Source organism: Triturus cristatus, chromosome 8 (genome assembly GCF_964204655.1).
Source record: "Triturus cristatus chromosome 8, aTriCri1.1, whole genome shotgun sequence".
NCBI lineage: Eukaryota > Metazoa > Chordata > Amphibia > Caudata > Salamandridae > Triturus > Triturus cristatus.
The window spans coordinates 208,488,150-208,502,518 of NC_140591.1; the positions used below are offsets into that span (position 1 = coordinate 208,488,150).

The 14,369-nt window shown below is 44.2% G+C and overlaps 1 protein-coding gene across 1 annotated transcript in view; it reads right to left on the reverse strand.

The window, feature by feature from the left end:
- IFNAR2 (interferon alpha and beta receptor subunit 2) overlaps positions 1 to 14,369 on the reverse strand; it is a 276,605-nt gene that overhangs the window by 172,403 nt on the left and 89,833 nt on the right. The window contains exon 6 of the mRNA XM_085621382.1: positions 240 to 408. Within this exon, the coding sequence (XP_085477508.1) occupies positions 240 to 408 (169 nt within the window). The remainder of the gene's footprint in view (positions 1 to 239; positions 409 to 14,369) is intronic.

The following is a 14,369-nucleotide window of genomic DNA, read 5'->3' on the forward strand; positions in this document are numbered from 1 at the left end:
TACGGATCTCTTGGCTAAACAAGCTTACAGCAAGTCTAGTTACCGATTGCTTTCAACAACTGTCATTCTGACTAGGGTTTTCAATTCACTTACTTTATTTCTGTTGGTTTACAACACATTGAAACTCCCCAGTGACATATGCCATCAAATCACAGGCGTCCCAAGTCTGTATTGTGATGCTTCAGCTTAGGAAAGTGTTTTTGATTTTGTATGTATAATGAATATTAATGTCCACATACCTGTTGTACTGCTGCTGAAGTCTGTAACAATACACTTTAAGGGAGATGATTTTCTTAATGTGCTGAGATTTGATGTAGCAGATGTTACAACCGATAAGCAATAATTTGTATGTGGCAGGAGATTGTCAACAACTGTTGTGAAATTTTCTTCATGTGCAACTCTTTCGATCTATTAAAAAAAAAAAAAACTATTTAACTTATAAAATCACTATAAACTTCATTATTGGTTAGTAAGTTCAACAGAATATTAATATATAGTATAAATACGAATTGAGCATTTACAGAAACCAATGAAATTAAACTTACAAAATATGATATTGACTCCTATGCTCCTTGTACTACTGCCATCCTGCAAACTATTGGGACGCTCCGTCTGTTAGAGAGAGTTGAGCGGAGGACTTTTTGCCCGGTATGAAATGAAAAACAATCTAAAAGAAAAGGCTCAAGCATGGCCCGTCAAGACACCAATACAAATATGCCCACAGTTCTTCCCTAAGGTCCATTCTTTTTCTCGGTCTATGCTCATCTTGTTAACAGTGTTGACATCATTGTAAATGACAGATTGTAAATTTGCCATCTGGATGAAAGAGGGCCAAAGAATAAAGAGTAAACCATGAGTAAAATCGAGGTACTTACTTGCAAATATAGCTCCCGCATTATTGGATTTTTTTAAATAATAGAGTTACCTATATTTCTGAATCTTTCTCAGTGTTTGACTGGGAATCCTTCAGAAATATGGTTAAAATGTACAATATTAATGCATCATTTTGAAAGCTATCTCTCAAGCAGGAGCTGAATGTTTAATGTGGGAATGGTCATGATACTTCTAATAATATGAGATTGATTAAAACCCTTCAATAGCCAAGAGAAAACCCGGTTTACTTCCTCTAGTAGGTTGTATTTGTAGAACAGGTTTTTCAACTACAAATTAAAACTCCAAAACAAATACTGTTATGCACTCCCTAAATGCATTTCTTACTACCGCACCTATGATGTTAGAGATGACATCTGAATGTACATTATTGATAAAATCACTGGTGACATCACGCCACCTCAGCATGTATATAATCAATGACATCATTATGGACATCCTACTGCTGAACCGAGGTAAAATGATGCATCTGCTCAGGGTAATGCCCAAAATTGGTCAGTGGGATTGGGGCCTGGGTGTAGGATTGGCAAGTTTGCCATCTGGCCAGGCTCTGCTGACAGCCTCCACTGTGCACAGTTGAAAGCTAGGTGCATTGTGCAAGAAGTGCTTTGCATGGTTAGCTTAGGAGCTACTAAAATAAACTGGCTTGAATTCCTGGTTAATGACTGAAAGCTATCTGTGGCAAAGAGGTGTCTGTGCATGTCCAGCTTTTACCAGAAAAAGTATACAAAAGTAATGGATGGAATGCTTGAATTAATCTCAGCCACTGGTAATTATTTTAGGCCGCATCCCAATTCATTGTTTTTTTGCACAACATGCCACCTCAGTTTGGACCCAGTCACAAGCAAACCAGTATTGACCCTGCTCTACTGGGAACAGTCCATCCCGAACTGCCAGGCCAGGCCCTCCCTGAACCAGAACACAAGAAGCCCAGGCCCGTTTTTGTCCTAGACTGGGCTCATCAGCCAGGTATAACTTGATTGCAATGACATAGTGTGCACAGGACACCCATCTGGGCATACCCATTACACTTGGGGTGACACAAAGAAGTATACAAAAAGCGATTGATGGAATGCTTGAATTAATCTCAGTCACTGGTAATTACTTGGGCTGCATTCCAGTCCATCATACTTTTGCACATCATGCCACCTCAGTTTGGACCCAGCCACAGACAATTTAGCCGCCTAACGCACATCCTGGACCATCTGAGTAAGAGTGTCCCAGGTGTCACCACGGACAAAGAGGAGAAGGCAGGAGACCGAATCCCACAATACATGAGAAAAGCGGCCCAAAACACAAGTGGTTTTAAGAGACTGCAAAGCGGAGCTAGTGGCAGAAAAGAGATATCAACCAAGAGCATCTAGACTTTTAGATTCCCTGTCTGGAGGAACGTTAGGCACAGTGCCAATATCGGGGGAGGATGTAACAGCCTGACCCACAAAGCTGCACGGACTAGGCTGTAGGAAAAGGAAGAGATGGTCTCCGGGCGCAGGATGGTTTCTAAGAGGTATAGATCGGTCCACGGAGGACCATGAAGCAGGTTTAGCCTAAGTGCCCAAGAGAATATCAAAGAGGGCTTCACTGAAAAGGAACACAGGTTCAGTCCTCATCTGGCCCTGATGAAGCACCCCAAGTAGGGAATTATTAGCCACATCCACAGAAGGAAGGTGCAGCCCCAGAACCATGGCAACTCTCCGCAAAAGCTGAGCTAGCCTCTGAAGCAAGCCTTGGAAGAGAAAAGAAGCCAGAGGATGGGGAAGAATCAAGCCCACTAGCCTCACCAAGGTCAGACACACAATACAATTCCAGAGGCGGTTGAGGAATGTCAGTTATGTTATCACCGACCTCACCAAAATACCAGTGTCCCGAGTGGAAAACAGCACGGGGCTCCTCTGAAAGCAGAGGAAGGTAGCCCAAAAAGAACTGGTCCCCCAACTCCATTCCCAACGTCAAATAGGTGACACCTCGGCATCAGGGAGGAGAGCCAAAGTAGGAGCGATCTGGACGGATCCAACACTGGCATCACAGGTGGGAACCCCGAAACGCTGTGTCCCGGAGCCGATAAGAGTTCGATCACAGATTCGGAGGGCTTCACTGACACCAAGGGAGGTCCTGCTGGTTTGGAGTCAGTCACAGCTTCACCAACCTCCTTGGGGCCGAGGCACGCACCAGAGGGAGGCTGAGAACCAAAACTGGCATGAAGGGAGAGATAGTATTCCCTCATCTGAACCATACAGATTCTCGCTCTGACCCGGAAATCGGAGGAATAGGAGGCATGTCAGTGACACCGCACGTAGGTGGTAAAGTCGGGGAAGGCCGCGGTGCTGACCACCTTAAGGTGTGACTTACCGGCCGACAGCGAGGATGAAGGAATTCGAGAGTTGGCCCTTGAGTGGTCCTCGGAGGGAGAAGAAAACCGCGACCGACGAGAGATCCTCGTCCACCGTACCACTATCAGTGTCATGAGGCATTCCTGCAATGCTGAAGACTGAAACTGAAGACATGAGCCATACCATTCGAAGTCAAGGTGCATGCCTAGTGCTACGCAAACAAATGATGGACGGAATACTGAATAAATCATACATTCACCCCCAGTCATGAGATCTGGGCTAAATCCATTGTTCTTTTGCTCACCATGCCACCCCACTTTAGACCCAGCAATATGCAAATCAGTCTTGACCCTGTTCCTTATAGGAACAGTCCACCCCGAACTACCAAGCCAGGTCCTCCCTGGACCGGAAACAACCATCCTCGGACCGGTTTCGGTGTATTACCCCTCATCAGCCAGGCTACCTTAAATCCAGTGGCACAGTGAGCAAGGGACCCACGTCTGGAAATACCCATCCCACTTAGGTTGAAGAGTACTACGCAAACAAATGATGGACGGAATGCTGAATAAATCATACATTCACCCCCAGTCAAGAGATCTGGGTTAAATCCATCGGTCTTTTGCTCACTATGCCACCCCAGATAGACCCAGCCATATGCAAATCAGTCTTGACCCTGTTCCTATGCCTAGACACCACATGCAAATATAATGAGGGTGAGGGTTGGACATTGTTGTCCACAGGACCCGAACATATCCAGAAAAAGCACACTGTTCGTCGACAACGTCAAGATAGGTCAAAAATGGCCAGAAGTACCGTTCTCCAGATCCGTGTGGAAGTGAAGAAAAGAAGAAACTGACATCAGCGCATCGGGGGAGGGCTTACATGGACTTTGCCAACATGACATCTGGTGGATGATGTCATTATGGAGTCGCTTAACACCCTCGCGACTCTCTCTACCGACGCGTAGAGGTACTGCTGTGGGAACGTTTCCAGATCCAGTCTGGCGCCTGGGGTAAGGAATCTGCGGCTAGATGTCACTATCAGATTGAGCCAGTCCTAAATACAATTAGTCTATTCATTATGTCAATTTTCCTGAGAGTGCTTGTTAAAATCGCACACAATACATGCAACCAAAAAGCAAGTAGGGTTGGGCAGAATGAAAACGTGTATTACATATGCATCTACTATTCTGCTCTATTAGTGCATTTTCTCTTTAACTATCATAGACATTTTCAGTATCTTGGCAGAGGTTACATAGATTAGCACAGGGGCCTCTGGAACACAACAGTTGGTCATTTATTGAGTGTGTATTTTCAAGATGTTCTGAATACATTGTTCAATAACGTTAGACCAACATGGTGCCCAGCAGTTAAGGTTCTTCTGGTCACACATTAGATTAGAATTTTATAAACTTGAACGGTTCTTTTGTGAGTGCACTTGGTACCACCTTTTAAAGAAAGTAAAATTATTGGATTTGGAAAAAGTTGAAAAGTGGAAGTTAATTTATAGTCTTGACTTTAAGATGATTACATGCCACATTTTACCTGGTTTGTTGCATCACACTCTCGATTCTATTTAACTGTCCTAATGCCAGCATTTTCTGACTGAAAGCAGGTAGAAATTTGAAACTGCCCAGTATTGCGGTGATGTTAGTTATAGCTGGAAATTCACTCCCCACATCATAAAACAAAACTACGGTCCAATACATCACCTCAGGCTGCCTGCATATAATAAACTGGTCATGTACAGCTGCCTTCCCTCATTGCCTCAAAATAGGAAAGGTTAGCCTCTTCTAAAAAAGTATCAGTGGATACTTAGTAGGGACTCAATTTCATTATAGTTACCACCCTACCCCCTTTGGCAAGGCCCTAGAAAGCTTATTTAATAACCATCTAAGAGACCATATTGCAGAAACAAGCTACTGGATGCTAACCACTCAAGCTTCAGAAAAAAATGCAGCATAGAAACCGCCACCATGATCGACACCCACCAGGTTCTAGACAAATGAGACTCCTGTTTTTGTATCGTTTACAGGCCCTACAGCAGCCTTCTATACTGTAGACCATTCATCTCTAATAAAAATCCTTAAGAATATGATGTGACTTAAAGAAATGTACAAAATGGGTTCCTAGACTACCTTACTAACAGAGATGATATAGTCAGATGAGGCAAACACTTGTTACTAATAATTCTGGCTCCGCATGGAGTACCCTAAGAATTTGCTCTGACCCAAACTTCAAAGCTGAACCACTAAATGAGAGCATACGAAGGCTAGGAACTATGAAAAGAAGGAAATTCCTTATGTATCTCGAAGATATGATTTATATAATTCTCTAGTGGTTTATGGTCAGGATTATGCTCTTCAGAAAAAAATCTTACGAAATTATTATTTAGTTTTTACTATGTTTTGTAATTGCATTTATATAGCACTTACAAACCCATACGAGGCGTCTAAACGCTTTTTCTGCGAGTAGGATGCTACTTCGGAACCCATAAAGGATTAGTGGTGAATTAGTATATTGAAATATGAAAGTAATTTGAGTGGTGGATATATTAGTCAAGTTATTTGAATTGAGAAGGATAGCGGAGGGAAAAAGGTTTCCACTTATATAGCGCTTGCTACCCCTGATGAGGTGTTAAAGTGCTTTTTCGGTGAGTAGCACGGTACTCTGGTACCCATAAAGGATTAGTGGTGAATTAGTATAGTGAAATATGAAGATTCTCACAGAGCATAGTAAGGGGTATAATGCAGATCTAGACTCGAGATGTATAAGTGTTTTCAGCTACCATTGAGGTATAGAAGACAATATCCTGAAGGACATTCTGGCAAAGTGCTTCAGCCAATGGACAAAACAGTGAGGGACAGAAAAGATGATGGACCGATTAACAGATTAAATCTTTAATCTGTATCTGAAGAAATGCTGTTTCCTCGAAGGTACATACTGACGATTGTACCCAGGGGCAAATTAATTATCCCTCTATTGGAAATCTATCAGAGAAAGTGCCTCCCTTGTTGACCTATGGTTCGGGATAGGTGGATCTTGGGAGTTCTTCACTTCACCACCACCACCAGGAGCTTGGTTTGGAATACATGGAGGACCAGTTAAATCTGGTCCCTCTAGTATTATGGTGCTTAATCTGGCTGAATGTTGAGGCCGGTATTAACCGTTCCATTATACCCGATTGCTTTTCATGCCATCATGGTACCAACATCCGCTGGCTCAGAATTATTAGAGAGACCACTCTTGCTTTAGGTTGTCCATATATTTTTGAAAAACAGGTTAGCATTACCTAGAAGGGTGGAGTAAGGACTGTTTTCTAACCCACAAAAGGGCACAGAGAGAAGGGAACAAAATAATGAAATCAACAGAGACTAATGTGTCCTTCAAACCACTGAAGCAGTAGCCCCTTATCTCTCCATCGCACAGAATACCTGGGAACGGACATAATTAATGTGCTTTAGAACATGCTCTATTAGATGGCTTTCGTGCTTCCCTCAGTGTCAATTTGCACCTGCTGATATGATTTTTTCCCTGTGATGAATCGTCGCCCCAGACCTAATTACACTTTGTATGTTTTTGCAAGTTTTATGCACCTTTTACCAAAAGGTTTTACTCCCTCTTTTACGCAAGTACAAATTTAGTAGGTACAGAGCTGCTTTGATGTTTCTCCAACAACTTGAAGGTCTCCTCACTTGTAAGGCGGTGGGCTCCTTTCCCCCCCAAAAAACCACTTTGTTTACAAAAATCTATGCTGTTTTAATTATTGATTTTGTGGACATTATCAATGGACTGTGATGTCTCTTATGTTCTTCTCAGTACTCCTTCAAACTGTTTTATATTGTTTTATTGCATTTTTATCATGTGTCTTTTATGATCTATTTTCATTAGATCAATAAAGATTAATTTGAATTGTAGCTAAAAATTTGTAATGTATGATTTTCAGTCTAGTGCTAGAGGCAATTCGTCCCTTCTGCATACAGCATTCCTGCCACTGCTCATCTGTGAGTAGTGTACCCAGCTCTAGTTCCCAACCAGTGCGGGTGTACCCAGCTAGGATTGGTGCCTCGAGTTGAGCCATATGATATAAGATGGAGACCAGATGTCTCTGGGTTGAGGTCTTAAGCAGCGTATGAAGAGTGTCTAGTGTGGGTGGTTCCTGCAGGCTATACCGTAACCAGATTTATAGGAATAGGTCAAGTGGAGTTGGCGGTCTCTTTGTAAATAATTGTTCGCTGGTAATCAAAGTGTCGTCAGAGTAGAGACCACCCCATGTGGAGACCCGAACTCTTAAAGCATCTGCCTGCATGCTGGCAACCGTTGAGTCCGAGGGAGCTGCCCATGTCCTCAAGTGGGAAGAGGGAGATATCGGGCCATAGATCCCTGTTCTATAGCTATGTGTTGTAAAAAAAGGGGTAGGCCTGTACCAATGTATAGCGTAGTGCTCTTGGGCACACAAGTGGTAGAGCTCCTTATCTGGTGCTTTGAACCCCTCCCCCCCTCAGTCCCCCCCCCCCTCCCCCCCAGAAAAGGGCTGTGTTTACATGTCCCATGGAGAGGTGGCTGTTTCCTGGGATATTCCACTACAGCTAGTTCCCCAGCTACGAGAGCAATTTCCTATAGACCCAAGGGTTTCTTTTTTGTGATTAGAAACTCTTTAATTCACTGCCAGACACTACCTGACCCCTTATTGCACTCTTGGAGATTCCTGCTTTTGCCCTTGGTTACAGTTTTTCTGTCTTTCTCTTCCTCCTCCTTTTCCTTTCTTGATGTCGGGAAATGCCTATTGAGGACAAATTAAGTGCCAGTCCACATAAAAGAGTGCTGGGGGCCCCCACCGGCTCAAATTAATCACTGCATACATGGTCCAGAAAGATGAAGGAAGGGTTGATGGGGATCTTGATTTTCAAGAGGAGGAAACAAACAAAGAATTCAGCCAAGGTCATGTGTGTTGTGCAACTATGGCACTAAGAAAACACATCTTGTTAGTGATCCTTGTATGAAAGTTACAAGGCTAGACCTGAACAAGGAAACTCAGCCTAGAATGGCCAACATAAAGCTTCCTACAGCCGTCCAAGCCAGTTCACTTGAACACTTTATTAATTGGTTTGTGTTAAAAAGAAGGTTACAGTACTAATCCCAACAAATAATGCTTGGGATATGGACAAATGCAGGCTAAGAAAAGGTGGAGGCTCAAGGAGCTGGTACCATCAAACGGGACAATATATGTGCATTTAAATTTACTTGCTAGCGTGGTGAGTTACAAACTCATAATCTGCAGTCTTGTGCTTAGTGCTCAGGCGGAGTTCACAAATTAAAGATTGTGGGGGTTAGTGAAGGCAGCCACTGTATGGCTACTACTCTTTAAAGGTGGCTTAGGTGGCCTTAACATTTACATTTTTGTTACCACAAACTGCATACTTTTCTTAGGTGTGTGTGTGCGTTCAACTGCATCACCCTGCTATGAGAAATTAGTCCCTGGCTGATCTCAAATGGCATCTTCAATGTCATTCCAGATCAACTCATGTCTACCTTGAAGACCATTCCCTGAGGCCCCTGAAGAATGCTATTAAAGAGTAAGGAAAATGCTACTTACCAGTATGCATCTGTTCTTGGCATGTAGAGCTGCAGAATATCACACTTTTGCATAGATCGGCATCTGGTGTTGGGCTCGGATGCTTGCACCTTGTTGTTGTCTTGGAAGAAGTATTTTGTAGTCACGAGATAGGGTACTTCTCCCTTAAACGATACTGCGCATAGGCATCGACTCCATCCTCAGATTGTTTTTCGCCATGATGGGAAATGATGGAGTTTGTAAGAAAGAGAAAAGATGTCCATGTGAATGTATCTAAGTAAGATAACACTGTAACAGATACAGGTTCCGGGTGGGCGTGTGATATTCTGCAGCTCTACATGCCAAGAACAGATGCACACAGGTAAGCAGCATTTTGCATTTGAGGCATATGAGCTGCAGAATTTACACTTTCGCATAGACTGTACAGCAGTGTCTCCCCTAGCGGTAGTCAATTATATCTGTTGCAGTGGCTTGGAAAAGTGTCTTAGGAACAGCCTGGCCTACAGAAGCCTGTTGCTTCGCCTGCACGTCTAAACAATAGTGTTAGGTGAAGGTGTGTGTAGTAGACCATGTCGCTGCTTTACAAATGTCTTCTAGGGGAATGTTCCTTAGAAGGCCATGGAAGCCCCTAGTTTGTGTGTTGAGTGCGCTCTAGGGGGAATTGTTAATGTGCGTTTTGCTTTCTGGTAGCATATCTGGATGCATTTGACTATCCACCTGGCAATTCCAGCTTTGGAGATGGGATTTCCTTTATGTGGTGGAGAGAAAGCTACAAACAGTTGGTTTTTCTAAAAGGTTTAGGAGCATATGTATGAACAAGCCTTTTTGCGATTCCTCAATAGCGATTTTTAGCAAATTGCTATTAAGGAATCGCAAAATGCTATGTATGAATCGCAATAATAATTGCGATTCCTTAATATTCCTTAATTGCGAATCACAAATCGTGATTCGCAATTAAGGAATACCTCCCCATTCATTCCTATTGGCGTAGAGGCCCATAGGAATGAATGGGAACACATTCTCAATTTGCGATTACCAATTAGAGAATCGCAAATTGAGAATGCGATTTCAAGGTTGCAAGGGTGTCATAAGTACCCCCTGATGCACCCCTGAAATGAGCATGTGTGCACATGTGGCGCACATGTCAGTTGGAGGTAATTTGCGATTTCTTATGCCAAATTCGCACAACTTAGGTGCTTTGGAGTGTGGCTCAATGGTTAGAGCGGCAGACCCTGATGCAGAGGTCTGGCCCGGACCAGGGTTCAATTCCTGCCTCGGCGGGTCTTGGGCTCAATTTCCCCAGACCCGATAATTCTCACCTCGGTGCCTATTCTAATCATGGGTCCCACTCTGCAACTCTGGGCAATAGCTTGCTTAATCTCCACAACGGCCCCAAAAGCGCTAGGATGCCTGGCTTCACCTTGGGGGTGCCCAGGAGTGGGCACTTCACAGGGAAAGGCCAGGAAGGGTTCCACAGCGGTATGTGCACAGCGCCTGAGAGACCCTTTCGGGGGTGTGCGGAGCGCTATATAAATGCACTACATTTACATTTCTACATCGCCTTTAAGGAATTGCAATTTGCGATTCCTTAAATACAATCGCAAAATAGAAAATCGCAAATTTTGAGATTCTCTAATTTGTGAAGCCCTTTTGGGATGATACATCCCAAAAGGCCTTTTCCCATTCGCAAACCGCCCGATTCTGAGAATCGGCCCATTTGCAAACGGGAAAAGGGCTTGATACATATGCTCCTAAGTCCTGTCAATGTAATAAAGTAAAGCTCTTTTGATGTCAAGTGTGTGAAGAGCTCTCTCTTGCTACAGAATCTGGGTTTTGAAAAAACACTGATAATTCTACAGATTGATTAAGATGGAAAGCAGAGATTACCACCCTGTTACGATATATTTGTAAGAATGGTTCTTGTATGGTTAAAGCCTGGATTTCACTTACTGTCCTGAGAGGGATGATTGCGACAAGGAAAGCTACTTTTCATGTGAGGAACTGCAATTCACATTTGTGTAAAGGCTCAAATGGGGGACCCATGAGTATAGTAAGGACAATGTTTAGGTTTCACACCGGAACGGGTGGCAGTCTGGGTGGAATTATCCTTTTAAGGCCTTCCATAAAGGCTTTGATAGCGGGTACTCTAAACAATGACAAATGTTGTTTGTTTTGTAGGTAGGCGGCAAGGGCAGCCAGATGTAATCTTATGGGTGAGTATGCTAGATTACATCTTTGTAAATGCAGCAAATAGCAAATGATGTTTTGAATGGAAGCATCTAGCTAGTCAATTTTGTTGTTATTGCAGTAAATGACTAATCACTTCCATTTGGCTGTATAGCCAGCTCTAGTAGTAGGGCATCTGGCCTCTTTGCTAATGTTCATACAGTCGGGTGGGAGGTTAAGGTAACCTAACTCTAGGACTGCAGGAGCCAGATTGCTAGATTCAGTTGTGCTGGATCTCGGTGTCTTATCTCTCCTTGGTTCTGCGTCTGCAGTTTTGGGGAGAGACGTAGCTTTTGGTGTGGAACTACAGAGAGTTCGAGAAGCGTTGTAAACCATGATTGCGTGCCCATGTGGGAGCAACTAGGATCATCTTGAGAGACAGTTGCTTGAGCTTGCGTACTACTAGCAGAATGAGTAGGAGTGGCGGAAAAGCGTACGCAAATCTGCCTGACCAGTTCATCCATATCGCATTGCCTTTGGACAACGGGTGTGAAAACCTGGCGGCGAAGGTTGGGCATTTTGCATTTGAGTGTGTGGAGAACAGATCTATGTCTGGTTGGCCCCACATTTGGAAAAATGGTTGAAGAACTTGAGGATGAAGTTCCCATTCGTGTATCGACTGTCTGACGACTTAGCAGATCTGCAATCTGATTGTGCACTCCTGGAAGGTGTTCTGCCAGAAGACATATGTTTTGCTGAATGGCCCATCTACATATGCTTTGCGCTAGATGAGACAGCTGCAAAGAGTGTGTTCCTCCTTGTTTCTGTATGTGATACATTGCTGTCATATTGTCTGTGTAAACGAGGACAGTCTTGTTGAGGAGATGTGTTTGGAATGCTTTTAACGCTAGAAATATTGCAAGTAATTCTAGGTGATTGATGAGGAGCACTTTTTGTTGAGTGGTCCACCTGCCCTGGATTGTGTGGTTTAGGAGAGGTGCAAGTGTTGTTACCTCGGCCTCTCCCTTTGTTGTTAATTCCCCTGTACCCACCTCTGAAATATCCCTTGTTGGGGGATGTTTGTGTGGGCCTTTTATAGGAGGAGGAAGCAGTGTCTCTGCTGATATTTTTGGATGCGGCCCTATAAAAGGAGCGACGAAAGGAGCCTCGTGTTGATGGAGACTGTAATGCTCCCATAGATTTCACAGACTCAGTGTCTTTCTTCATTTTCTCGAAGGCTGGGTCTACAGCTGGGCCAATATGTTTGTTCCCGATTGAACGGCTGATTCAGGATAGTAGTCTGCCCTTCCTGTTTGAAACCAGAAATGTGCAACCATACGTGTCTTCACAATAACACACTAGTGTTAATTGATCTAGATGCAGTGTCTGCGGCATCGAGGGCACATTTAATGGATATATTAACTTGCCCTCCTGAATCAAATCATTGGCTTTGGCCTTGTATTGATCAGGCAAATGCAGCATTAGGGCCTCAAGCTTGTCGTAGTGAGCCCTATCATACCTGGCAAGCAATGCATGTGCATTAGTTATTCTCCAGTGATTAGCTGCCTGAGAGGCAACTCGTTTGCCTGAGGCGCCTAGTAGCTTAGACTCTTTGTCTGGAGGTGGAGCATCACCGGGGGTTTGAGAGTTGGCACACTTCCGTGCATTAGTCACCACCAGTGAATCTCAAGTGAGTTGACCTTTAATGTAGGTGGATCATTAGGGGCGGGTTTATATTTTTATCAATCAGAGGATTGAGAATCCTGGTCCTGACAGGGTCTTTGAACACATCCGGTGCAATGTTAATGACACCTTTGAGCATGGGTGGTGTTTGTACTGTCTTTTGTGACTGTGCAAAAGAATCTACCAGGAAGTCTTCCTCAGTGTGAATGCATTTGGGCACCATTAAATGCAAATGAGATGAGGGTAGAGGCTATTGAGAACCGCACTGGACAAGTGAAAAAGTGTCCTGAGGTATCATATAGTGCAAAGAACCAAGGAGCACTCCCATCTATGCTCCTTAACTAGAAACAAGTCCTATTACAACATTAGACACAAAAGGGTTCTGCACTATTCAAAACATTTATAACAATTCATCATCAAGCGTTCAAGAACCAGTGAGCATACAAAAGGATGTCCAGATCACCGATGTGAGTTTCTTAAAAGACTTTTCTCTTTATTTCATATTTTCATAAGAGCGGAAGATCATAGCTGACGCATTTTGTCTCTAAAAGAGACTTCTTCAGGGCTTCACAAAGTAATAAAGAGGGTATTCACATTGGCGTCTGTGTAATTCAACCAGGTAACTGAGAATTCAATATTCGGAAGACTTCTTAAATAGTAGACATTGTCAGAAGTGGCAAGGTAGCCCGTAGCTCATGTTCTCCACGTTTTCGAATCCGGAGGCTTAGTAGGAAGAACAGGAAGAACAGGAGAAGAGGGTCTTAGTAGTGAAGTTACAAAGTCCCTTTTCTTTACAGGCACCTCAGGAGTGTGTAGGGTGTCCAATTTCCTCTTCTTGGCTGGGAGACTGACAATATGGCCTGTTTTAGGGTCCACATGCAATGTCTTTTGTTTCGGATCGATAGGATCTGGTAGAAACAGTTCTTCCTCATTGGCATCTGCTTTCGGCGCCGATTTTTTCGGTTCTGAATGAGGCTTGGATTTCTGCTCTGGAGCCTTAGAAGGGGTTTTGGAGTCCTTCGGCTTCGGTGTCGAGTCAGAAATCTTTTTCGGATCCGAAGGTTTCCGAGGTTTGTTCGGATCCGAGGCCTTTTGGTCTTTCGGTGCCGAAGTGCTCGGTGCCGAGGCCTTTTTGGAGACAGCAGGAGTATGATGTGTTCCTGATTTCGGCACAGACGGTGTTTTTGGGGCACCGGCGTGCGGCTTGCTCGGTCCTGAGCCGCCGGAAGGCTTCTCCTCTGTCTTCAGAGCCAGGCCCGGAGGCGGGGCTTCTGAAGTTCTCTTTCGGTCGCGACTAAGGCCTTCAAGCGAAGTCTTGACCGGAGCCTTTTGTTTTTCGGGTGGGGTTGGGGCAGGGGCAGATGTACTCACTCGTTGACCTGGAGTGATGTGGTCATCGGAGTCATCTGCTTCGGATGCAAGGTTGAGATCCTTCGAATCCTCTACCTCTGGAACGTCGGGGCCTTCATCGAAGAGGTCTTTTGGCACCGGTGCAGCCTGTTGCGCCATAACGTGTTGTTGAGCCCGGCGACCACGGATAGTCTTCTTGGACTGGAAGGAGGCGCAGGCTTGGCAATCCCTTGGACTGGAAGGAGGCGCAGGCTTGGCAATCCTTTTCTTCGTGTTCCAGTGAGTGACAAAGATTGTAGACCTTGTGTTGGTCACTGTGTGGGAGTTCAGCTCCACACAGGGGGCATTTTTTGAATGGAGTGCTTTCCATTAGCT